General features: G+C 43.1%; 1 protein-coding gene across 1 annotated transcript in view; it reads right to left on the bottom strand.

The window, feature by feature from the left end:
* Nucleotides 1–1,210: 1,210 nt before the first annotated feature.
* Nucleotides 1,211–25,313, bottom strand: part of MGAT4A (alpha-1,3-mannosyl-glycoprotein 4-beta-N-acetylglucosaminyltransferase A) — a 172,755-nt gene continuing 148,652 nt past the window's right edge. Inside the window, exons 12-16 of the mRNA XM_082245267.1 lie at nt 22,465–22,658; nt 10,500–10,578; nt 3,748–3,814; nt 1,576–1,688; nt 1,211–1,489 (exon numbers count right to left, since the gene is read on the bottom strand). Of these exons, the coding sequence (XP_082101393.1) occupies nt 1,460–1,489; nt 1,576–1,688; nt 3,748–3,814; nt 10,500–10,578; nt 22,465–22,658 (483 nt within the window). The 3' untranslated portion in view covers nt 1,211–1,459. The remainder of the gene's footprint in view (nt 1,490–1,575; nt 1,689–3,747; nt 3,815–10,499; nt 10,579–22,464; nt 22,659–25,313) is intronic.

The raw sequence follows: 25,313 nt of genomic DNA, 5'->3' as shown, positions 1-25,313 counted from the left end.
AGAAGGGACATAATTTAGCTTACTATTGCAATGATGTCCAAACACTTTTTTCTTAAGTAAATGGTTTACTTGTTTTTCTAGTTCTGTGACAAGACAATGGCTTGGGATAAAAATGTAAAAGTTAATTCTGATCTAATAGAAACTACTAAAGGTCAATTTACCATTAGAATTATGAATTGACATTGATTTGTTTTTTTCCCCAAAATAAGAATACAGATAATAAAATGAGTAGAATCAATGGCCGTTAAAAAAGATGACTGTAAATAACAGGTCCCCCCCCCATAGAATCAATACTTACATCATATATACAAACAGATGTGACAACAGAATACATATGAAATCTATAATTAATAATTAAAACATTTTACAGCACACAAATATGTACTCTTGAATCTTAAATACTGTGTGTATTTATATATCTTTATAGATTTATTTCCCTGATTATCTACAAAATACAAATTAGTAAAACAAAAAATAGACTTTTTTCCATTACATCCCACACATAATGCATCTTAGATGTTTTAGCGGTGATATGTCTAGAGCACATCTTGCTAATTCATTCAGTAATTATTTATAATATACTACACCTGCTTATATAATGCCATGAGAGTGTATTGCAGGTTAAGGCAACCTGTGGCCTATCAGCTGTGGCCTTTGGCTGAGAAAGCATGCTGGGAAATGTATTAATGCCACAGCTGGAGGTCCCCAGATTACCTAGTGATTGACTGTGTCAGAGAGAAGGCCTTCCACCCACTTCGGTGACATTACATGAATGGACAGGTCAATGCCACTTATGCCAGCACACTGACGTTATATCACACATCTACTAAGACTCATTCGTCAAAGTTGACTACAGCAACCAATCAGGTTCACCCATTTGTTCTCTTATACCACAATGAGAGAACAAAAGGGGAATCACGTTGGTTATATGAGCAACACAGACTTTGTCTATCCTTTAGAACAGTGGTCCTCAACTCCGGTCCTCAGGGCCCACTAACAGGCCAGATTTTAAGTATTACCTTGGGGAGATGCAGACTAGAGTACTGCAATCACTGAGCAGCAAATGATATCACCTGGGATGTATTTCAGTTATCTTGCAGATCTGGCCTGTTAGTGGGCCCTGTAGGCCAGGGTTGAGGACCACTGCTTTAGAACACATTGATAAACAAGGCCTACTGAGTACCGATGGAATGTTTATGAATTTAAGCGTTGTGGTGAAGACTATGGTTGCTTCTTGTAGGTAAAAGTGTTGAGTAGATTTTTTTTTTTTTTTTTTTACACAAAATGGATAGATACAATCTTTCAGCTACAGCAGGTTCCACGGAGGTAGAGTTGAAAAGAAACACACAAGAATGGAATTAAGGTGCATGCACGTGTCTCTATCAGGCAGTGACGATGAAGGGGTGGGAGGCCACCCATGACACTTCTATGAATAAAGTCCTCTTCTGACACACAAGCATCATTCACTTTGAATCTTCTTTATGTGGATCTAGTATAAACAAAGAAAATAGGCATTGACCACAAGCAAATAGAAGGAGCTTGAAAGTAAGTGGTAAGCTTCATCTTGCCACTGACCTCATTGAGAATAATCCACACAGCTGAATTCTGCAGGACTGAAAGTCGGAATGCTGCAATTGGGTTTAGACTGGGGTCCACTGGTCCTTCTGCAACTCCATCTTCAAATTTACCTAGTAATTACAGCAATCAGTGAGAAAAGGGTGTCTTGACATTTTCTCAAAACATTAGATAATAATTGTGCCACATAATAAAGTACTGTACATCTAAAGACAGTTATGATTAAAACCCTTGTCTGTCTGTCATCTGTGTCTGATTGGGCAGATTTCCCTTTACTTCCTGTCCTGCAGACTACAAAAGGAAATGCAGGAAAGTCTCTCCAAAGTGAGGTAACGTCCTTTTACAGAGTTGTCACCAGAAGTGTCTACTATAGAAATTTCCCCTCTACTCCTGTTCTTGTGACAACTCATAATTTTGGGCTTTTCCTTACTTCCAGTACCAGTAACAATGTAACAAAACCAGGATAACCTGGGGGGACGCAGACATTAAAGTAGCTCTAAAGCAGGGGTACGCAACCTTTGGCCCGAGACAGCTATGAATGCAGCCCAACACAAAATCGTAATTGTACCTAAAAATGTTACTTTGGAATTTTTTGTAAAAATGGGTTTATACTAATGGGCCATACACACTACACAATTTTCTTCAGATTTTTTCCTTCAGACTTACCAAAACCATATAATATGAGGTGAAACCTAAACACTTTCAATTTCTATACAATCAGGCAGGCCCTTGCACTACATAGAAAAGGTAAATCTAAAGGAAATCTGACAACAAAAGTTGTATAGTGTGTATCCAGCTTTAGTAAACACATGCGGCCAAAGAAAATTTGAGTGTCTCTTTACTGGACTTTAAGTTTTATCTTCCCAAGGAAAAATATCCCACTCTTCACAATCACGCCTTATTCATGTCATCAGTTTTCGGCAGCACTGATATTTGTGAGTAACTATTTTCAAGGATAAAACACACGATGGGCAAAATTAGAATCAAAATATCGGAGGAGCACCTTGACAAGTCATTAAGAATTGCTACTACATCCGTCCAACCAGATAGTGATGCCTTTGTTTATTAACTCAAATATCTCACTAGTTTTATGTTGCCCTCTTTTACTTTTATAAAAAAAAAATATTACAAAAAAAAAAACCTCAGAGAATTACATTATCTATATCAGTGATCGGTAATTCATGATCTACCCGACTTTTTCTGCTCATCAGCTATCTTTATTGTTAGTGTATTTTATGTGTGGTCCAAACCAATTCTTCCAATGTGGCCCAGGAACATCAAAAAAAAAAAATCGGACACCCCTCTGGTCTAATGCCTTTATGTGTATTATACTTTAATGTATTCCCTGCAGGGTAAAAAACAACCCACTAACCTTTTTCCACCTCCCCTCTCTAAACACTTACCTGAGCCTGTCAACGATCTAACGATGTGCCCAGATGCAGTCTTCTCTCCCCTCTCTTCCTCTTCTCCCAGGGACTTGAGCAGCAGCAGCAGGGACCATTGGCTCCTGCTACTGTCAGTCAAATCCTGTGAGCACAGAGTGAGGGACAGGGTCGAGCTGAGCTATGTGTCTATAGACACACACTGAGCGGCTTGGGAGTGAGCCAACAGGTGTTCCCCCACAGCAAGTGGCTTACTAGGGGGGCAAACCTAGAAGAGGAGGAAACTGGGGTGCCAGTGGGGACCCCAGAAGAGGAGGATTGGGGCTACTCTGTGCAAAACCTTTGCACAGAGCAGTGCAGTATGACGTTTATTATTTTAAGAAAAATGGGAGGGTTTATAATCACCAAACCTTTTAGGGGTTCTAACCCCTTTCCACTCTAGACCAAACGTGTATGGTTTACATACACTTTAACTTGTATACTGTAATAATATATGACCATTTAGTTGTGCTTGGAGCTTTCTACTTCCTTCTGCTGGTCAATAGCTTCAAAATCAAATCAACTTTTCCTTGACCACTGTTTTTATAATGTACTTGTCAAAACTTATCCACTATTTTGTGACAGGCTGTATTCAATACCAGCAGTCACGTCCAAAAAGCTGTCCATGCATCGTTGTTGTTTTTTTTTTGCAGCCAGCGGGCTGGGAATGTAAATTGCCGCATTTCATTTTTTATTCTTGTTGACAACAGAATTTTGGTCAGTGCATGCTGCAGTGCATAACAAAACTCACCTATTCTGAGAAATCCATCTGACAGAAGCTTGTCTTTGGCATTCTTTCTTAAATTCAAAATTTCTTTCTAAAAACAAGAATAAGCATCCATTAACAACTTTTAAAACTTGACCAGTGTTGAACTATCAGTTAGTTACGGAGATCCCTTTTCCAGGCTGACGGGCAGTTCACCCGGGGAATTGCACAGGAACGTGCTGCGTGTTCCTGCGCGATTCACATATGGTTCAGTGTAGTGTGATCTGAGCCCATTCAGTTTAAATAGGATCAAAACACACTGCACTGAACCAAAAGTTCATGCACCACTTTTGGAAATTCAGTGCAACTGGATCACATGGTATGTCTGTACAATGCGATCCAGTGCAGGGAAATGTGACCTGCGTTTGGGGTATCATTACCTTAACATTGACATCCGCTGTAGTTTGCAACTTGAATAATTATTTTATTAATTTGGCTTTATAACAGACATCTGTATTCTTTTCATTTCAAATTTCTCCATATTATACTTTAGGCCAGCAGCCTCCAAACTGCGGCCTGGGGGCCACATGCAGCTCTTTGTTTGCCTTTATCCGGCTCTTGGGGCACTATTTCACAAACAATGGGGCATAATTCCTGTCGTTGATACCATAAATGAGGCATTATTCAAAAAGGGCACAATTCCTCCCACTAACACCAACAATGTGGCACAATTCCTTTCCTTTGACACCAACGTTGGGGCACACTTCCTTCCAATGACACCAACGAAGGGCACAATTCCTTCCATTGACACCAACGAGGGGGCACAATTCCTTCCATTGACACCAACGAGGGGGCACAATACCTTCCATTGACACCAACGAGGGGGCACAATTCCTTCCATTGACACCAACGAGGGGGCACAATACCTTCCATTGACACCAACGAGGGGGCACAATTCCATCCATTGACACCAACGAGGGGGCACAATTCCTTCCATTGACACCAACGAGGAGGCACAATTCCTTCCATTGACACCAATGAGGGGGCACAATTCCTTCCATTGACACCAACGAGGGGGCACAATTCCTTCCATTGACACCAAACGAGGGGGCACAATTCCTTCCATTGACACCAATGAGGAGGCACAATTCCTTCCATTGACACCAACGAAGGGGCACAATTCCTTCCATTGACACCAACAAGGGGGCACAATTCCTTCCATTGACACCGACGAGGGGGCACAATTCCTTCCATTGACACCAACGAGGAGGCACAATTCCTTCCATTGACACCAACGATGGGGGCACAATTCCTTCCATTGACACCAACGATGGGGCACAATTACTTCCACTAACACCAACGATGGGGCACTATTCCTCCCCTGCCACTAACAATGGGGCACTATTCCTCCCACTGACACCAACTATGGGGCACTATTCCTCCCACTGACACCAACGATGGGGCACTATTCCTCCCACTGACACCAATGATGGGGCACTATTCCTCCCACTGACACCAATGATGGGGCACTGTTCCTCCCACAGACATCAATGATGGGGCACTATTCCTCCCACTGACACCAAAGATGGGGCACCATTCCTCCCACAGACACCAATGATGGGACACTATTCCTCCCACTGACACCAACGATGTCGCAGAATTCCTTTCATTGATACCAACAATGGGGCACTATTCCTCCAATGACACCAACAATGGGGCACTATTCTTTCCCCTGACACCAACAATGGGGCACTAGTCCTCCAACACACACCAAAGACATGGCATTGTTTACTCCTACTGGATGCCAGGACATCTTCTACTCCCATAGCCCTAGTCCGGGCCCCCTTAAGTCTGAGGGAAAATAAACTGGCCCCTTGTTGACAAAGTTTGGAGACCCATGCTTTAGGCTGTGACTTTGAAATGCTCAGCAAAGTCAGGTTTAGAAAAGGTATGAATGTCAGCTTTGACCAGTTGCTCTTGTATCCAGTGTTTATTGCTTAAGGTCAGTGGGTCTGTGGTTTCTCAGACTAAAATAATGAATGTGGTATGTGCAACAAAGAGTTTAACAGATGATAGGAAAATATATTTTATAAAAGAAAATCATTGGTAATCTATAATACAGTTAGTTAGTCAGTCAGTTAATATTAGTTAATTAGTTAGCTAGTAAGGAATAGTGTGTAATAGTATATTCTCAGTTATGGTTAATTATGCCTATGCAAATAGCTGTATTCCTTGACTAAAGGTTGAATCTACTACAAAGAATGCAGGTCTGTGACCCTTTAGCTTGAAATGGTCACTTCACAGTCTTTTTTTTAGGATGATATTTTATGTTTCTGTCAATTAAAGTATTTTTCAAGTAATGTCAGCTAGAAACCATACATACAGAGGGTATAGAAAAGAATCACCTGCCTTTAAAACAATCATATTTTGTTGGTTTGCAACCTGAAATGAAGACACCCCCCACTCCTTATGTGAGTATTTTGTTGGACCACAGTTTGCTTTAATTACAGCCTTTAGTCCGGGGATCAGCAACCTGTAGATCGTGATCTACCAGGTCTGGGCTAGTTTACCTGCCATTCCAGAGGATTAAACAGTACAATGCAGAGGGACTACTTGTAAATTTGGAGCTGTAGTGGGGAGCAAGAGCCGCATAATGCGATGCCTCCTCTGTAGTGCTGGCTCCTGTCCCATGCGGAGTGATACCAACTGGACTCCACCTCTTATTCTGGCTAGTGGTTTCCAGAGTGGTGCCAGCAGCAGTAAAGAAGAGATCTTTAACCACTTTACCGCTATGTACCGGAGTACTACTGCGGCAAAGTGGCTCGTTCCCGTCTGACGACGTAGACCTACGTCGCCAGACTCCTCCCCCTGTAGGCGGCGCTCGCGCACCGCCGGAGGCGCACTCCCGCTGTTTTCATTCACAGCGGGAGTCGGGCCAGGGGAGGAGCAGCGGCGATCGCCGTTGCTCTGCCCCGATCGTCGGGGAATCCAGTTTGGAGATCCGCCCGCCTGTGTAAACAGAGCGGGCGGATCTCCTCAGTGACAGGGAGTGACAGATCGGAGTGTTCAGCATAGCTGGACATCCGATCTGTCCCTGTCTCACACAGTCACCTCCCCCCCCACACGTCAGTAAGCACCAGGCATACATTAACCCCTCCCTCTCCAATAAAATTAACCCCTTCCCTGCCAGTGTCATTTTTACAGTAACAGTGCATATTTATAGCACTGATTACTGCAGTAATGTCACTGGTACCCCCAAAAGTGTCAAAAATGTCAGTCAAGGGTCCGATCTGTCCGCCGGAATGTCGCAGTCCCGCAAAAAAAAAAAAAAAAAAAATCGCAGATCGCCGCCATTACTCGTTAAAAAAAAAAACACCAAAAAATGACAGAAATCTTTCCCTTTGTTAGTAAACGCAATAACTTTTGTGCAAACCAATCAAAATACGCTTATTGCGATTTTTTTTTACCAAACATGGGTAGCAGAAAACAAATTGGCCAAAAAGTTAAAAAAAAAATTGGTTTTTACATCTTTTTTGGGGGGAATTTCATATAAAAAAATGTTAAAAATATTGTTATTTTTTCAAAATAAACGCTCTTTTTTTGTTTATAGCGCAAAAAGTAAAAATCGCACAGGTGATCAAATACCACCAAAAGAAAGCTCTGTTTGTGGGAAAAAAGGATGTAAATTTTGTTTGGGTACGGCGTCGCATGACCGCGCAATTGTCAGTTAAAGTCGCACAGCGCCGAATCGCAAAAAGTGGCCCAGACGTAAGACAGCAAAATGCTCTAGTGGTAAAGTGGTTAATTCAGTGTGAAGCCATGCACTGGGCATAATAGTTCAGGGCTACTTTCACACCGATGCGCTGTGGTTTACCCACACTGTGGATGCAGATTTTGCAGATGCACTGTGTGTACAGGTAAATCGCAGCACATCAATGCGAAAGCAGCCTTATATGGGGCTCAGAACAGTAAACCTGCGTTCACACCAGTGTGACTTCAGTTGCGACATGCGACTTACAAATTGTACCTGAAGTCGCATCTCATGTCTTTTTGTCACCGTCTTAACAGGATAGCGCGATTTGAAAAATAGTTCCTGCACTATTTTTCACTATTTAATATGCGACTTACATTGACATCTGTGCATGAAATCACACAGATGTCAGCAAGCCTCAGATCAAATTGCACTGTCCTGCAGCTTTGAAATCGTGCTAAAGTAGCGCAATTTCAAAGCCGCATTCAAGTGTTCATTTACATTTGCAGTTTGGGGGGTGGTAAAACCCCATAGTTAAGATGTTTTTATCACCCCCGTCCCAACCGCACCCCCTTTAGCTGCAGTGGCCAGGGGTGTACACATGTCTCAGCTGCAGCAGGAGTTATACGTCTTGCCATGGTTGGTGGGTGTAGCACCTGCCAAGCATGACCCATTCAAGTGAATGAGGCCACTCTGCAACTGCCCTTCAATCTTGTGCAGTAAAGCAAACAAGGGGTTAAAGAAGGCAGCGTTGTGTTTCTTTCTCACATGTGCTTTAACCCCTTGGACCTCGCAGAAGAATGCAGTTGCAGGGCTTTTGCAGAGTGGCCCCATTTACTTGAATTGGTCCGGACTGGCAGGCAGTAGCACCCACCAAAAGCAACAGGGGGTTTAATTCCTGCTGCAGCATGTGTACACCTTTGGCTGCTGCCTCAGCAGCTAAAGGGGGTTAGGGATTTTACCGACCCCCCCAACTTTAGGTGTGAACGAACCTAAAGGGTGCCGCTGCCGATTGCAACTAAAAGCTCATTAGCAGGCACCTGTTTCACAGGTGGCGAGGAGGCAATAAGTTTTCTCCTCACCACCAGATTTAAACCCATAATTGCCATGTAATGCACACAATTGCGACATGGTAGTATGGCCATTAGAGGTTTAAATCAGGTTTGAGGAGGCGACATTGTGCCTGGTGATCTTTGACTCCTCCCATATTTTTCAGGTAGATCTCCACCTCTTTAAGGTTGCCTACCCCTGCATTGGTCTGTTGGGATATATCTCAACTTTGCACATGTAGATTGTCAATATTTGCCCACTCTTCTTTGCAGAACTGTTCAAGTTCAGTTAAAGTTGTTGGTGACCATTTGTGGACTGTAGTCTTCAAGTCATTCCACAGATTTTCAACAGAGTTTAATCCCATTAAAAAATTTAAGTTAGAGCCCTAAAATGTTTACTCATTTGGGAGAGCAGGTCTCCTTCATGTGCGGTGGCCACTACATTTCTGACATTTCCCATTCATTGCATGGAGCAGGCTTTGTGTGTGCTAGAAGGCACAGATTGTCCCCCTCTAGCTGAGTAGAGGCACTTGTTCAGATGAGAGTGGCAGAGCTTCTCCATTTGCATGCGCAATTGCTTGCACCTTTATCTTGTGCTGTATACATTTGTTGAAATCTTCAATAAACATCTTTGTAAAAGAGAGTGTCAGAGCTAAAGTAAGTAATTGACTTTAGGTCCACTTTAAAGTGATTGTAAATCTCACACGTGAAATATAAAAAAGCACATAGTTTTATACTGTGTACTTGCCTCTCTCCAAAGCTCTTAGTGTGATTTCTCTCTGCTACCTGGTTCCTCTGTTAGCATTCGTCACTTCTGGCAGCTTATCCCAAACACCAAGAGTTAAAAAAAAGGTGATAAAAGGCTGTGCTTCTTCTCCTACTGTATAAAGGGGAGGAGGGGGTCCCTTTCCTCCAATCAGGGCACAAAGATGTCAGCCCTGAGAAGAGAAGGTTATTTTTTTTGAGAAATCATACTCATCTAGGTGGATGTAGCATCAGTCTGATGCTGCATCTGTCCCCCGCCGGCTCTAGGGCTGAGAACTGAGCGATCAAAGATTGCTCAGTGCTCCGTGACCAGAGAGCTAGTGAATGTCAGTCAGCGGCTCTCTGCTCTGCCCCCGCCCCCCCCTCTGGTGTGCTGAGAGGCTGAGAGCTGGAAACTGATCCAGGCATCTGGGTGAATCCCAACCATATGGTCACGATCTTTCCCAAGCTTGGACCGGTCAATCAATAGTGGGCTTTAGCCTGCTGTCTGCTGAAAACTGGTCACAGGAGTGCAGAAGGAACTGCACTCCTGTAATCCACAGGAGAAGTACAGCCAAACAAGCTTTGGCTGTACTTCTCCTTTAAATTATGTAGGGGGTGCTACTGGCTTGTTTCAATTATTTTTGCAGACAGCCATTTTTTACCTCTCCCAAATAGAGAGATGAGAAGGTTTGCTAAACACTTGAAGAAAAGCATGCCCCTCTTAGGCTGCATTCTCATCATAGCATATGGCGAACGCACGCATGTCTGCCTTATTGCGCCATGCATAACTTCCCCTACCAGCAACAAACACAGCTTAATAACTCGTGCACAGATTTAAGCTTTCAGCCTTTTTTAACTGCATGCTTTTCCACATGTCTGTTTTGCTAAGTTTAGGGTGATATTAACAATTATTTAATAATTAAAAACACAGCAATAAAAGGTTGACAGATGTTCTAACCCTTTCCCGCCCTCAAAAAAGTGTTCCATTAAAGCTGAAGTTTAGGCCTGAAGTTTATTGCATAGTTACATCGGAGCAGTTTGGAAAATTAGAAGTATGCATAGCTCATACCTTAGTGATCCCTGTGAAAGTTGCAAAACACTATAGTAGTCATTGATGCTACAACCAATGTACAGTAAATAAAATCATATCTAACCTTCAGCTTAAAAAAAAACAAAAAAACAATGGGTAGCCAAAATGATTTGTGCATCATCTAATACCCACAATCAACTGTACTTCAATATAAATCTACCTGGTAAGGTAGTACGTCCACTGTTGTGTTTATCAGCAAGTCTCCAGGGTGTTCAGGATTGCCACTCCGAAAGAGATACCTACAATCAAACATAAAGGAACAGTCTGAAACACTGAATGTAGATAAATGCAAACCTGTCTAATCAATTTACTAGCTTTTAAATAAATTTAGTCATTTTGTATTTACATGCGTATATATTCTGGTACAGGTGGTACCAGGATATACCCAGTCGTACTATTTTTGATGGTGGTGCATGGCTTACCAAAGTTCTGGAAATATAATTTCTTAAAAAAGCTTTAGATAAGGCCTCTACACGCCTCTCACCCCAAATTCTGAACCAGGGAGACATACTGGTAGGCTTATATATTAAAATAATGTTCTACTCATGTACAAAGAGAGTCCTAAGCCGCACACCAGTGCAAAAATAATCCCCATGATTAAGCCCCGTGGGTTGGGTAAAAGGCCTTGGGAGGGTGGTCTGGATGAAACCTGGGCTGAGGCTGTTTTCACTTTTTACACACAAGTTTATATAGTGATGTGCGGCTTAGAAATCTTCTTTGTACTGGTATCCAGGGGGCTGGGATGAGTTCCGTCCTTGTCTGCGCTCCCAGCGGTTTATTATAGAAGAGAACATGTTGGAGCCTCAAGCAGCATCCACTGTTTAGCATTGGTTCACAATGTTCTATATTCCGGTCATCTGCTGCTTTAGCTGAGGACCAACAGTGAGATAAATAGGGCTCTGCGATGAAGCAAAAAAAAAGAAAAAAAACTTTGCGAGAAGGATTTTTGGGGTACAGTCATCCCCATGACATGGACTGCATGCTATTTAAGGGCAGTTCAAAGATTTAACTTCTTTTGCCTGGAACTGCAGTGATTACTTCCATCTAGTGATAGGCTCAGGTGTGTTCAGATCCTAGTCCTAACCCACCTAAAGCAATCCCGCCAGGAAGCTGTCACTGCACACCGCCAATCATAGGCAATGAGGCATATAAGGGCCCGCAGCTGCACATACACACGTTGCTCATGATTGCCGCTGTGCAATGACGGCTTCCTGGCGGGATTGCTAAGGTGGGTTGGGAATAGGATCCGAACACGCCTGAGCCCATCCCTACTTCCATTGGAACCTTTGCCCATAGGTGTTTTGTTTAATAACATACATAACGCACACATGTGCACAATTGTTATTTACTCCTATTAGAAACAGCAGTTATTTGCATCTTCCTATATATCAGTGTTCTAAAGAACTAATTTGTTCCCCATTAGATACTCCCTATATGCTTTCAGTGATGTTTATTGAAGTTTATTGTTAGAATGAATTAACACCCTTCTGCTTTCAAACACTTGCATATCCAAAAATGGAATCCCCGCCCCACAAGTGCCGGTAAAATATGAACTATCCATGAATGAATCAGAGTAGTATCTACTCCTTTTCTGACAACAAACTTTTACAAGTGAAGATCAAATTGCATTGTCAGGATGTACAAACAGCCTGAAAGAAAAGTGTTGAAGAAACAGCGTATATGACTTTGTGCACCAGACAAATTGGGAAACAACTATGTACTATATTCTCATTCCACAACCATATACACTCACTGCACACTTTATTAGGTACACCTTGCTATCAGTGTTCATTTTGGCATCAAATTTTGATTTAGTTTTAGTTATAGTCTTTTGACTAAAATGCCATTTTAGTTTTAGTCGTATTTTAGTCGACTAAAATCTCCAGTACATTTAAATTGAATAAAATAATTTTGGTCAACTAAAATCTAATGTGTTTAGCTAAAATGTAATGCATTATTTAAGCATTTCTATAGAATTTCCAAACTCATTATATACTCCTGGAGTAAAAAAATCTAATATCATGTTATTATTTATGGTATTGAAGTTTGAACAAACTCACAGATACAGATTTAGCCACTCTGGATGGTCTGAGGAGGCCTGTTATGCTGCACAGTGCTCTTGACAGTGGTCTGAGGAGGCCTGTAATTCTGCAGAGTGCTCTGGACGGTGGCCTGAGGAGGCCTGTAATTCTGCAGAGTGCCTGGACGGTGGCCTGAGGAGGCCTGTAATGCTGCAGAGTGCTGGATGGTGGTCTCAGGTCTGAGGGATGGCCTGTAATGCATAGTGCTCTGGATGAAGCCACGCCAGTGGTCACTGGTCAGAGGAGGCCTGTAATGGTGCACAATGCTGGATGGTGGTCTCAGGTCTGAGGGAGGGCCTGTAATGCACAGTGCTCTGGATGAAGCCACGCCAGTGGTCACTGGTCAGAGGAGGCCTGTAATGGTGCACAATGCTGGATGGTGGTCTCAGGTCTGAGGGAGGGCCTGTAATGCACAGTGCTCTGGATGAAGCCACGCCAGTGGTCACTGGTCAGAGGAGGCCTGTAATGGTGCACAGTGCTGGATGGCGGTCTCAGGTCTGAGGGATGGCCTGTAATGCTCAGTGCTCTGGATGCCGGTAGTCAGAGGAGGCCTGTAATGGTGCACAGTGCTGGATGGTGGTCTCAGGTCTGAGGGATGGCCTGTAATGCTCAGTGCTCTGGATGGCGGTAGTCAGAGGAGGCCTGTAATGGTGCACAGTGCTGGATGGTGGTCTCAGGTCTGAGGGATGGCCTGTAATGCACAGTGCCCTGGATGCCACTGCCAGTGGTCAGAGGAGGCCTGTAATGGTGCACAGTACTGGATGGTGGTCTCAGGTCTGAGGGATGGCCTGTAATGCACAGTGCCCTGGATGCCGCTGCCAGTGGTCAGAGGAGGCCTGTAATAATGCACACACAGTGCTCTAGACAGACGGTGGTCTGGGGGGAGACCTCAGGCCTGCTGTAATTGTAATGTACACTAGTACTACACACTCACAGTCTGGTCTCTGCTCTGGACGTGGGTGCTTGTCTCGTGAGTTGAGACTCAAGAGTGAGAGAGTCTCGATGGGACGCGGGAGGCCTGCCTGTAATTCACAGTGCTGCTCTGGTCTCTGGCAGTCATCACAGACGGTGCATACAGTCGCTTCAACTCGCTTGCTTGCTGGGAGCGAAAGCAGACGGAGCTCCATGAAAACTGGAAGTTAGTTCACAAGGGTAAACGTCCCTGCCTCACATTCTCGTCCCGTTTTTTCATTCGTTAATAAAAATGGATTTGATTTTCGTCTTAGTTTTTGTCAGTGGATGAAAATGTGCTGTACTTTTTGTTTCGTTTTTGTCACTGTAAAAATGCCGCTGACGAAAACTTTGACGAAATTAACACTGCTTGCTAGTACCGGTTCGAATCCCTTTTTCCTTAACAACTTCCCTAATTCTTTGTGGCATAGATTCAACAAGGTGTTGGAAACATTCCTTATTGATTTTGGTCCATATTGACATAATAGCATCACGCAGTTGCTACAGATTTGTTGGCTGCACATCTATGATGGGAATCTCCTGTTCCACCACATCCCAAAGGTGCTCTATTAGATTGATATCTGGTGACTGTGGAGGCCAGTGACCTCATTGTCATGTTCAAGAAACCAGTTTGAGATAATCTGAGCTTTGTGACATGGTGTATTATTCTGCTGGAAGGAGCCATCAGGATATGGGTACACTGTAGTCATAAAGGGATGGACATGGTCAGCAACAATACTCGGGTAGGCTGTGGCATTTAAACAATGATAATTGGTACTAAGGGGCCCAATGTGTGCCAAGACAATATCCCCTACACCATTACACCACCACCAGCCTAAGTCACTGACACCAGGATCCATGCTTTCGTGTTTCAAAAGAGAAAATATTCAGTGAGCCGTAGTTGTGTAGACGAAAATTCCTTGATGTCAGAGGTCATAGGAGAAGGAGCAGGTTGGTTCCAGATAATAGAAAGGCAACAGTAACTCAAATAACCACTCGTTACAACCAAGGTATGCAGAATACCACCACTGAACGCACAACACATCCAACCTTGAAGCAGATGGGCTACAGCAGCAGAATACACAGGTGTAATGGTATCGTGCGTTCGTTGGGACCCCAGTTTGTCAGGCAGCCATTTTGTTTACAGCTGTCGCAAGCAACCATTTTGTGTTTCAGAGCGCAGCTGACAGTTTTCAGAAACAAAAAGGTCATTCCTTTACCCGCCCCTCACCCCAGCTCCTTTTGGCAGTGTTAATTAACTCCCGGGGTCACCGAAAATTAGTATGCAAGCCTCAAAGCAGCCTTATCTTAACACATTCCGGCCGGGTCATAAACGAAGCAACCCTTATCAGCACAGATGTTCACTACGGCTGACCAGGCTGTGTGGAATTCCACAAGCCAAATTGATCATTAGGAAAATGACCACAGTTACACACAAAATTCATAACTTTTTACCTGAACATCACATATTAACAAAAAGTAAATATTTGAATGCCGAATAACATACTGAACGTAACAAGACCACACATGGTCACCCTGTCATACAGGGAATTGGAACGAGTGATAAGATATTCCCTCTGTGATAAAAGATATTCATGTTTGATATTGTTTGAAAGCAAATGACATGCTTAGTTATAAAATATCAGTTTCAAGAATGTAACCCTTACCTATGTCAAGATATTAAGAGTGGTATGGCTCTGTACACATGTAACATCAAGGAAAGGAACATCTATCCATTGGAGACCGATCACACATGTTCAGCTTCTGGAACTCTGATAATACCAGGACTTTTTGAATGCAAGTATTTCATTTCTAATTCTTATCTATTCTTCTAAATTGCTGAATTGTGTCTCTATTTCTTTGTAACCCATTTTTCTGTAAATATTTTTATTTGCACCAATCTTAACCTTTCTTATAATTAAACCTTATTTTGAAAAGTGTTAATTTTGTCTCTAAGCTCTTAAACGCAAACTGACCCAAAGAACCTGCCTCCTGAAAGAGCGCTACTGTTTAGGATAAATCATCTGAACATTCCTGTCTGAGGTGACAGTGTGTGTTACAGATGGTTATTCTAAAGTCATAATTGATATTTCTTAAATTACGAGCGTCCTCTGGGCTCATTATAATGTAGATGTGGTGGCAGAGAAAGGGTTAATTGTTAATTAGCCAGCTGACAATCGCTCTCAGTCTGCTAGCATCTAGATTGTGGTCCCGCAAGCTGGACAATCTGTGTGCCGGGTGCAGCTGAGAGTGGCATTGTTACGCAAGTGACGGCAGGGTGTGAGATTGCTTGGTCTTTGGTCATGAGTTGGATGAGAAGGCCAGGGGTCTGATACCCGCCACCGTCACAACAGGGTGCCACTCCAGTCAGCTAAGAACAGGAAACAGAGGTTAAAATTTGCACAGGCTTACTAAAATTGGACAATAGAAGATTGGAAAAATGTTGCCTGGTCTGATGAGTCTTGATTTCAGTTGCAACATTTAGATGGTAAGGTCAGAATTTGAAGTAAACAACATGAAAGCATGGATCCATCCTGCCTTGTGTCAACAGTTCAGAGGGGTGGTGGTGGTGTAATGGTGTGGGGGATGTTTTCTTGGCACACTTATGGGTCCCTTATTACCTATTGAGCATCGTTTAATTGCTATGGCCTACATAAGTACTGTTGCTGACCCTGTTTATCCCTTTATGACTACAGTGTACCCATCTTCTGATGGCTCCTTCCAGCAGGATAATGCACCATGTCACAAAGCTCAAATCATCTCAAACTGGTTTCTTGAGCAGGACAATGAGTTCACTGTACTCCAATGGCCTCCACAGTCACCAGATCTCAATCCAATAGAGCACCTTTGGGATGAGGTGGAACAGGAGATTTGCACCATGGATGTGCAGCCGACAAATCAGCAGCTTTCTGATGCTATCATGTCAATATGGACCAAAATCTCTGAGGAATGTTTCCAACACTTTGTTGAATCTATGCCACGAAGAATTAGGGCAGTTCTGAAGGCAAAAGGAGGTCCAACCCAGTACTAGCAAGGTGTACCTAATAAAGTGGCCGGTGATTGTACATAGCAATGTGCACCATCTTTATTAAATTAAATTACATTTCTCCTAACAATAAATACACATGATCAATTGCAGCTCTTTAAATAAGAACCAACAATTTCATCATCAGAAGAGGGCTCGCCACTCCCACCAAGAAGTGCCTATTCTATTATACAAAGCAATGCGAGTTCCTTTACTGAATTCAATTACATTTCTCTTCATTACTCTGTAGCTGATATTATTTCTACTCAGTATTAAACTAATGACAGTTGGTTTGTTTCAGAAAAATAAATAGATATTCTGTGCTGTGTTTGCTTCTGATCTGTGCAGCTGCTGGAGTAATTGCATATTTTAATCATATGAAATTATAGAGGGATCCATCTTGCTCTTTAATTTATATAAGCAGTCCAGATTGCATCACCCCGAACAATAGCTTTACAAAGGCACTTCAATTTGGAATCCTACATAACATTTGGTTTATGCAACAAAGCATTTGTCTTTCACAGGCATATGAGAGAAAAAAATATTCGATTATACTTGGCCAATCTGAGGGCCTTTAATCAATCTTCCTGGACTGTAGAATGGCTAATACATACTATGCACTTGTATATATGGGCTGTCAAGTAGACAAATAATATTCATGACAAAAAGACAAAGCAAGTATTCCAAGCAATCCATATTTTACCATGATAAACCTACTTATTAATGGGGAGTAATGATGGATTGGAGGCGTAACCTAATCAGACAGTGTGTATGTCCACTCAGAACTAGTATTGCATTTTAGGATATATTGGCTAAAGCAATTGGGCAGAAATGAGATGCAGAGATTTTTACCACTACAACCTAAGAGATATAAAAGAATAGTAAACAATTTACTTTACTTAACATCTATCCAAAACTGAAATATCCATTTTGGCTGGACTATCCCTTTAATCCAGAAGTACCGGCATGTACAGTGCCTTGAAAAAGTATTCATACCCCTTGAAATTTTCCACATTTTGTCATGTTACAACCAAAATGTATTTTATTGGGATTTTATGTGATAGATAGACCAACACAAAGTGGCACATAATTGTGAAGTGGAAGGAATACAAATGGGTTTCACAATTTTTTTACAAATAAATATCTGAAAAGTGTGGTGTGCATTTGTATTCAGCCCCCTTTACTCTGATACACCTAACTAAAATCTAGGGGAACCAATTGCCTTCAGAAGTCCCCTAATAAGTAGAGTCCACCTGTGTGTAATTAATCTCAGTATAAATACAGCTGTTCTGTGAAGCCCTCAGATATTTGTTAGAGAACCTTAGTGAACAAACAGCATCATGAAGGCCATGGAACACACCAGACAGGTCAGGGATAAAGCTGTGGAGAAGTTTAAAGCAGGGTTAGGTTAAAAAAAATATCCAAAGCTTTAAACATCTCACAGAGCACTGTTCAATCCATCATGGGAAAATGGAAAGAGTATGGCACAACTGCAAACCCACCAAGACATGGCCGTCCACCTAAACTGACAGGACGGACAAGGAGAGCATTAACCAGAGAAGCAGCCAAGAAGCCCATGGAAACTCTGGAAAAGCTGCAGAGATCCACAGCTCAGGTGGGAGAATCTGTCCACAGGACAACTATTAGTCATGCATTCCACAAATCTGCCCTTTATGGAAGAATGGTAAGAAGAAAGCCATTGTTGAAAGAAAGCCATAAGAAGTCCTGTTTGCAGTTTGCAAGAAGCCAGTTGGGGGACACAGCAAACATGTGGAAGAAGGTAGTCTGGTCAGATGAGACAAAAATTTAACTTTTTGGCCTAAAAGCAAAATGCTATGTGTGGCAGAAAACTAACACTGCACATCACCCTGAACACACCATCCCCCACCGTGAAACATGGTGGAGGCAGCATTATGTTGTGGGGATGCTTTTCTTCAGCTGGGACAGGGAAGCTGGTCAGAGTTGATGGGAAGATGGATGCGCCAAATACAGGTCAATCTTAGAAGAAAAACCTGTTAGAGTCTGCAAAAGACTTGAGAGTGGGGCAGAGGTTCACCTTCCAAGCAGGACAACGACCCTAAACCTACAGTCAGAGATACAATGGAATGGTTTAGATCAAAGCATGTTCATGTGTTAGAATGGCCCAGTCAAAGTCCAGCCCTAAATCCAACTGAGAATCTGTGACTTGAAAATTGCTGTTCACAGACGCTCTCCATGCAATCTGACAGAGCTTGAGCTATTTTGCAAAGAAGAATAGGCAAAAATGTCACTCTCTAGATGTGCAAAGCTGGTAGAGAGTAGAGACATCCCCAAAAGACTTGCAGCTGTAATTTCAGCAAAAGGTGATTCTACAAAGTAGAAGTTGACTCAGGGGTGCTGAATACAAATGCATGCCACATTTTTCACAGATTTATTCGTAAAAAAAATGTTAAAAACCATTTATCATTTTCCTTCCACTTTACAATTATGTGCTCTTTTGTGTTGGTCTATCAAATAAAAATCCCAATAAAATATTTCTACATTTATGGTTGTAATATGACAACATGTGGAAAATGTCAAGGTGTATGAATACCTTTTCAATGCACTGTAATGTCCCTAATACCTAGCAATACTATACTATGTATTTGAACATAATTTGGATGTTTTTCTTAGAAGTCTCTGCATCTATAACACTAGGCACTTCAACTTTTTTTTTGGACCTCCACATCTGGAAAAAAAAAATGCAGTATGCATACTAGGGATGCACCGAATAATCGGCGGCCGAACATTATTCGGCCGAAAATAGAAAAAATAGCACTTTCGGTGTTCGGCCGAATAAGTCAAAAGGCCGAATAATTTTGTGCCGAATAATAGGGCTGAACGATAGTCGATATGATACTGACTATCGTTCTGTGGCCGTAGGCGATATTCATATCGCCGAGGTCACGATATTTACAGGGGGAAGGGACTCGGAGGAGGACAGGAGGACTCACAGACTTCCGTGTTAGGCAGGGGAAGCCGGGACACTTCAGCGGTGAGCATACATACATTACTCACTCGTGCACTGCAGCCCGCCCCACACATTCAGTGAGTCTTACTCTCCTCCCTAGTTTTTTCAATGGCACATTCAGGAAGCCAATCACGCCGTGATTAGCTGCACAGCGAACCAATCACGCGTGCCTGCACACCTGATTGGTTCCGCTGTGCCGCTACTCACGGCGTGATTGGCTTCCTGAATGTGCCATTGAAAGAACTAGGGAGGAGAGTAAGACTCACTGAATGTGTGGGGCGGGCTGCAGTGCACAAGTGAGTAATGTATGTATGCGGCTGTGCTCCTTTCCAGGCTCCTACAAGTCCACCTCCAGCCTCCTACTACCACCACTATGAGAGACTGTCTGTCACTGTATAATCTGATCGAGTCCACACTGACTGACTGTCACTGAGTAATTGATGTTACCACATTAACCCTGACCTGCCCAGTGCCCTGTATCTGCAATTAAAATTTACAAGGCTGCCTGCATGCTTCCTGATTTCCATTCCCAGCATCCTTCCCAATCCCTACAGTGTCACTAACATTAACCCTATGGTACAAGGCTGCAGTGTGCACTGAATCCCATTCCCTACAGTAACATTTAGGGAGAGAGAGAGAGACATGAGAGGACAAGAGAGAGAGAGAGAGAGAGAGGACGAGAGAGAGAGAGAGAGAGACATGAGAGGACAAGAGAGAGTGAGAGGACAAGAGAGAGAGAGAGACACGAGAGGACAAGAGAGAGGACAAAAAATTGGCAAAATAAATGGAAAAAATGCAAAACACCGCGTTCGGTATTCGGCCTTCGGCCAAACATTTTATTATTATTCGGCTTCGGCCAAGAATTTCATTTCGGTGCATCCCTAATGCATACCTTAAATCCTACTGTCTTCAGCCTGGTCACATGACGTCACAGGCCCTCTTCATCCTCTTCTGCCTCTAGCAGTGGGCAGCTCCAGAATGCTGCAGAGAACATTACTACATAATGGCATGGCACTGCTCTCTGCAGCATTCTCCTGTAAAATTAGGGTGGTTTGATGATACACCTCCAGGTGTCAGGTCCTTGACACCCTGAGCTCACAGTATGTGAGTTAGAAAGCCATGATTTTACCAAACTTTGTTGCAGATTCCTACCTTTTGTTGTTTTGAGGAAACTGCTGTAACAGAGTGAATCTGTACGGAAGAGGTTTTATAATTATCAATCAGCTTTTGCATCTGCATCTGCAAGGCTCTATTGAGGAAGGCTGCAGGGCCTGCATCCCTTTAGATGTGATTTCCCTTTGAGAGTATCACACCAAAAAGGACATTTTTGTTGCAGGGGATGCTCAAAATCTAAGTTGTGACTTCTGGGAAAATCAGTAAGCCAATCACACAAGCGGGAAATTACAATTCTGTAAAATGCAATATGGCTACCTGGAGACGTTCTGTGCACAGATGGTGTACAGAACGCCTCCAGGTAGCCATATTGCATTTTACAGAAAATGTAAGTACTGCAGATTGAAAAGGAAAGGTAAGTTTTAATAACATTCAATTACAATATGGCTTGTGTCACAACTATATATGCCAGCCCTCAAATTTTCCACTCACCTGCTCGCATTTTGCGAGTGAAAAGTGATTGAGGGCAAGTGTGGGGCTGCCTTGGGAGCCGTTCTCCCAGCGATCGCCCAGGGGAAGAGAGAGGAGAGGAAGAGGAAAGCCGGCAGTATAATCACAGAGCCCCGCTGTAACAGCTCCAACAATCCCTACAGTGTCACTAACATTAACCCTATGGTACAAGGCTGCAGTGTGCACTGAATCCCATTCCCTACAGTAACATTTAGGGAGAGAGAGAGAGACATGAGAGGACAAGAGAGAGAGAGAGAGAGAGAGAGAGAGGACGAGAGAGAGAGAGAGGACGAGAGAGAGAGAGAGAGAGACATGAGAGGACAAGAGAGAGTGAGAGGACAAGAGAGAGAGAGAGAGACACGAGAGGACAAGAGAGAGGACAAAAAATTGGCAAAATAAATGGAAAAAATGCAAAACACCGCGTTCGGTATTCGGCCTTCGGCCAAACATTTTATTATTATTCGGCTTCGGCTTCGGCCAAGAATTTCATTTCGGTGCATCCCTAATGCATACCTTAAATCCTACTGTCTTCAGCCTGGTCACATGACGTCACAGGCCCTCTTCATCCTCTTCTGCCTCTAGCAGTGGGCAGCTCCAGAATGCTGCAGAGAACATTACTACATAATGGCATGGCACTGCTCTCTGCAGCATTCTCCTGTAAAATTAGGGTGGTTTGATGATACACCTCCAGGTGTCAGGTCCTTGACACCCTGAGCTCACAGTATGTGAGTTAAATGGTGATGGGTGTTATTCAACTCAAAAAAGGACCAATGCTGGATTGTGAGTGCCAGAAATTAAGTATTTTTTTATTTTACCATGTGCTTGTCATTTCTTTTTTAATTCTGAAATCCGGAGGTGGACTATTTAAAGTATATGGGAAAGCCCACAAAAAAAACAGCTCCTGTGAAGTGACTGCTTTACTCTCTGCCATTATATACCACCAGATAGGCACACTTGTTTGTGCTACTATAAGAGCACTTGCTCTCACTACACAATAAAATGATACTGCAATTATACAGCTTGCAAAGCTATTATGATCACATGGCTTTCTACAAGATTGCTTTTTCCAGACACTGTATGTTAAAGAATTTACCACTTGCCAGTTAAGTAGCTAAAACCTACACTGACCATGAGAAGCAATCTCATTCAGACTCACGCCAATCATTTGTTTTCAGTCCTTTGCAAAACAGCTCCAAAACTTGACTACTGTTTCTATATTTGAACATGCCTCCTTTGTCTGAACTAGTATTAGCAGTTTCCCTAGGTCAGTGATGGTGAACCTTGGCACCCCAGATGTTTTGGAACTACATTTCCCATGATGCTCAACTACACTGCAGAGTGCATGAGCATCATGGGAAATGTAGTTCCAAAACATCTGGGGTGCCAAGGTTCGCCATCAGTGCCCTAGGTAATGCAAGGATTAGTATTGACTATAACACTTAGTAAAAGTACTTACCTTTCTACGTGGACTGGTTTATCAAACTTGAACAAGATGTAGTCTCCAGCTGTAGGAGTGATTGCCCAGAAGAAGTCCTCTCCCAAGTAGGTCTTTTCTAGAGTGTGGCCTTGGTACACTTTCAAAGAAGTGGAGACTTCTGCTGGTGGATTCACATGAATTTTATGTAGCAATGGTTTCAAGAAATCTTTATCCTAAGAAAGTGTCGGAAAAAAAAAAAATCAGCTGCTTTCCAATTATCGTCTAAATTTACCCAAAACCTAAATTTCACTTTAGAATGGGCACTAGTGGTTTGAATCACCCATCAGCAAAGAGACTCTAGTAGTGAGATTTCCTTCCAGCCTAGCTCACATGCATATGGATTAATCAATTATTTATTTACATTGTGAAATCAATAGGGACTGTGTGACCCCCCCCCCCCCATCATCATTTGGATTTAATAATTGCCCTCCATGGTAATCTGTCAAAACTGGGAATTCTGGTGGGAATATATTGCCACTGGAGCCACTGTGACCTGCTAATGCTTGTAGTGCTGCTCTAGGAAAAGTAGGAGAGTGTATATAATCCCAAAAGCAGTACTCAGGAATGGGGTGCTGGCTGAAAATATCACCATCCTGTACCCCAGTTCTGCTCTAGCCGAAATCGGCAGCTTACCTAAAGTAGTATTAAAAAGTAACTGCACTTTTTCTGAGGGAAAAAACATTCCCCTCTGGGTGATCTATGTACAGTACATTGCAGGGATTTTACCAAACTTTGTTGCAGATTCCTACCTTTTGTTGTTTTGAGGAAACTGCTGTAACAGAGTGAATCTGTACGGAAGAGGTTTTATAATTATCAATCAGCTTTTGCATCTGCATCTGCAAGGCTCTATTGAGGAAGGCTGCAGGGCCTGCATCCCTTTAGATGTGATTTCCCTTTGAGAGTATCACACCAAAAAGGACATTTTTGTTGCAGGGGATGCTCAAAATCTAAGTTGTGACTTCTGGGAAAATCAGTAAGCCAATCACACAAGCGGGAAAAATGGATTTTTGTAAAATCTTACCGTAAAATCCTTTTCTCTTAGCTCATTGACAGACGTAGTCCTCGGTGATACACCACCTTCGGGTTATGTTGCCTCCACAGGAGCAGGACTAGACAGGAAATTAAAAAGCTCTGGCCACACCCCAGGGGCAGTCCCAGAGGGTATATCCTCTCTCTCTCTGCCTCAGCAAATCAGTTATGTGAAAAAGCAGTCTTTAGAGATTTTAACCCAACTCAAAAAACAGAGGGGCGGGGACTACGTCTGTCAATGAGCTAAGAGAAAAGGATTTTACGGTAAGATTTTACAAAAATCCATTTTTCTCTAGCGCTCATTGACAGACGTAGTCCTCGGTGATACACCACCTTCGGGACGTCCCAGAGCAGTATCACAACTGAGGGGTGGGAAAATGGAAATCAAATCCCAATCTAGAAGGCCCAACCGGTGCCAACTAGAAGTTTACAATGCTCATCCTTAATGATAAGACTCAACAAAAAAAGAGAAAACAATTTTTTTTTTTTTTTTTTCCAAACAGAAAAAAACCCTCGAGGTAGACCCCCGGTCTCCTCAAATTGCGGCCTGCAAAACCTTGCGGCCAAATGAGGCATCCGCCGATGCCGTCACATCAATTTTATAGAATTTTGTAAAGGTATGTACTGACGACCAGGTGGCCGCCTTACATACCTGGACCACTGACGCCTGATGGCGAAAGGCCCAGGAAGTACTGAGCGCTCGAGTGGAGTGCGCCCTAACAGGGAACGGAGGACTCTGACCCTTAATAGAATAAGCCTGTACCACCGTTTGTCTAATCCATTTGGCAATGGTCGCGGCAGATGCAGGCAAACCCTTTCTGGGGCCATCCGTGATCACAAAAAGTGAATCCGTCTTACGGAAAGATTCCGTAGCTTTCAGGTATACCCTGATTGCCCGAACCACATCTAAGGAATGCAACGCATGTTCCCGATGATGCTTGGGCTGAGGACACAAGGAAGGTAGTACAATATCCTCATTCAGATGAAATCTGAAACCACCTTAGGAAGAAAAGATGGCTTAGGATGAAGTACTACCTTATCCCTATGAATCACTAGGTATGGGGACTGGCATGATAATGCAGCCAGTTCTGACACCCTGCGAGCAGAAGTAATAGCCACCAAGAAGGCCACTTTCTGGGATAAAGTAAGCAAGGGAATCTCCCTGATGTTTTCAAAAGGAGGTTTCTGTAGAACCAACAAAACCAAATTAAGATCCCATGGCGGTAAGGGCGCGCGGACTGGAGGAGCCAGGTGCCGCACCCCCTGGATGAAATTCCGCACCAAGGATTTGGTAGCTAAAGGCTTCTGAAAGAAGATTGCTAATGCTGAAACTTGACCCTTGATGGTGCTCAAGGCTAGCTTCTGCTCAACCCCTTGTTGCAAAAAGGCCAATATTCGAGTCACCGAATAGGTACGTGGAGGAAATCCTAAAGATTCGCACCACGCAATATAAGTTTTCAATGTGTGATAATAGACTTTGCTGGAAGTCGCTTTCCTTGCTTTAATAAGGGTAGGAATGACTGAAGCTGACAAACCTCTGTCCTTCAGTACTTGGGTCTCAATGGCCAGGCCATTAAACCCAGCGACTGTAAAGCATGAAGGTAAATTGGTCCTTGAGACCATAGACACTCCCTGAGACGAAGTTCCCACGGAACGTCTACGACTAACATGTCCAAGTCGGCCAGGCCGGCTTGAGGAGGCCAGCCTAGAATTTCTAGGACCACTGGCGCTGATTGGATCTGAACCAGGCGTCCCTAGAGGTATCTGGCCCCGACCATCCGAGAAAGTCTGGTCGTTTT

Source organism: Pelophylax lessonae (genome assembly GCF_965119305.1).
Source record: "Pelophylax lessonae genome assembly, chromosome: 2".
NCBI lineage: Eukaryota > Metazoa > Chordata > Amphibia > Anura > Ranidae > Pelophylax > Pelophylax lessonae.
This window is presented reverse-complemented; position numbering and strand designations above follow the sequence as displayed.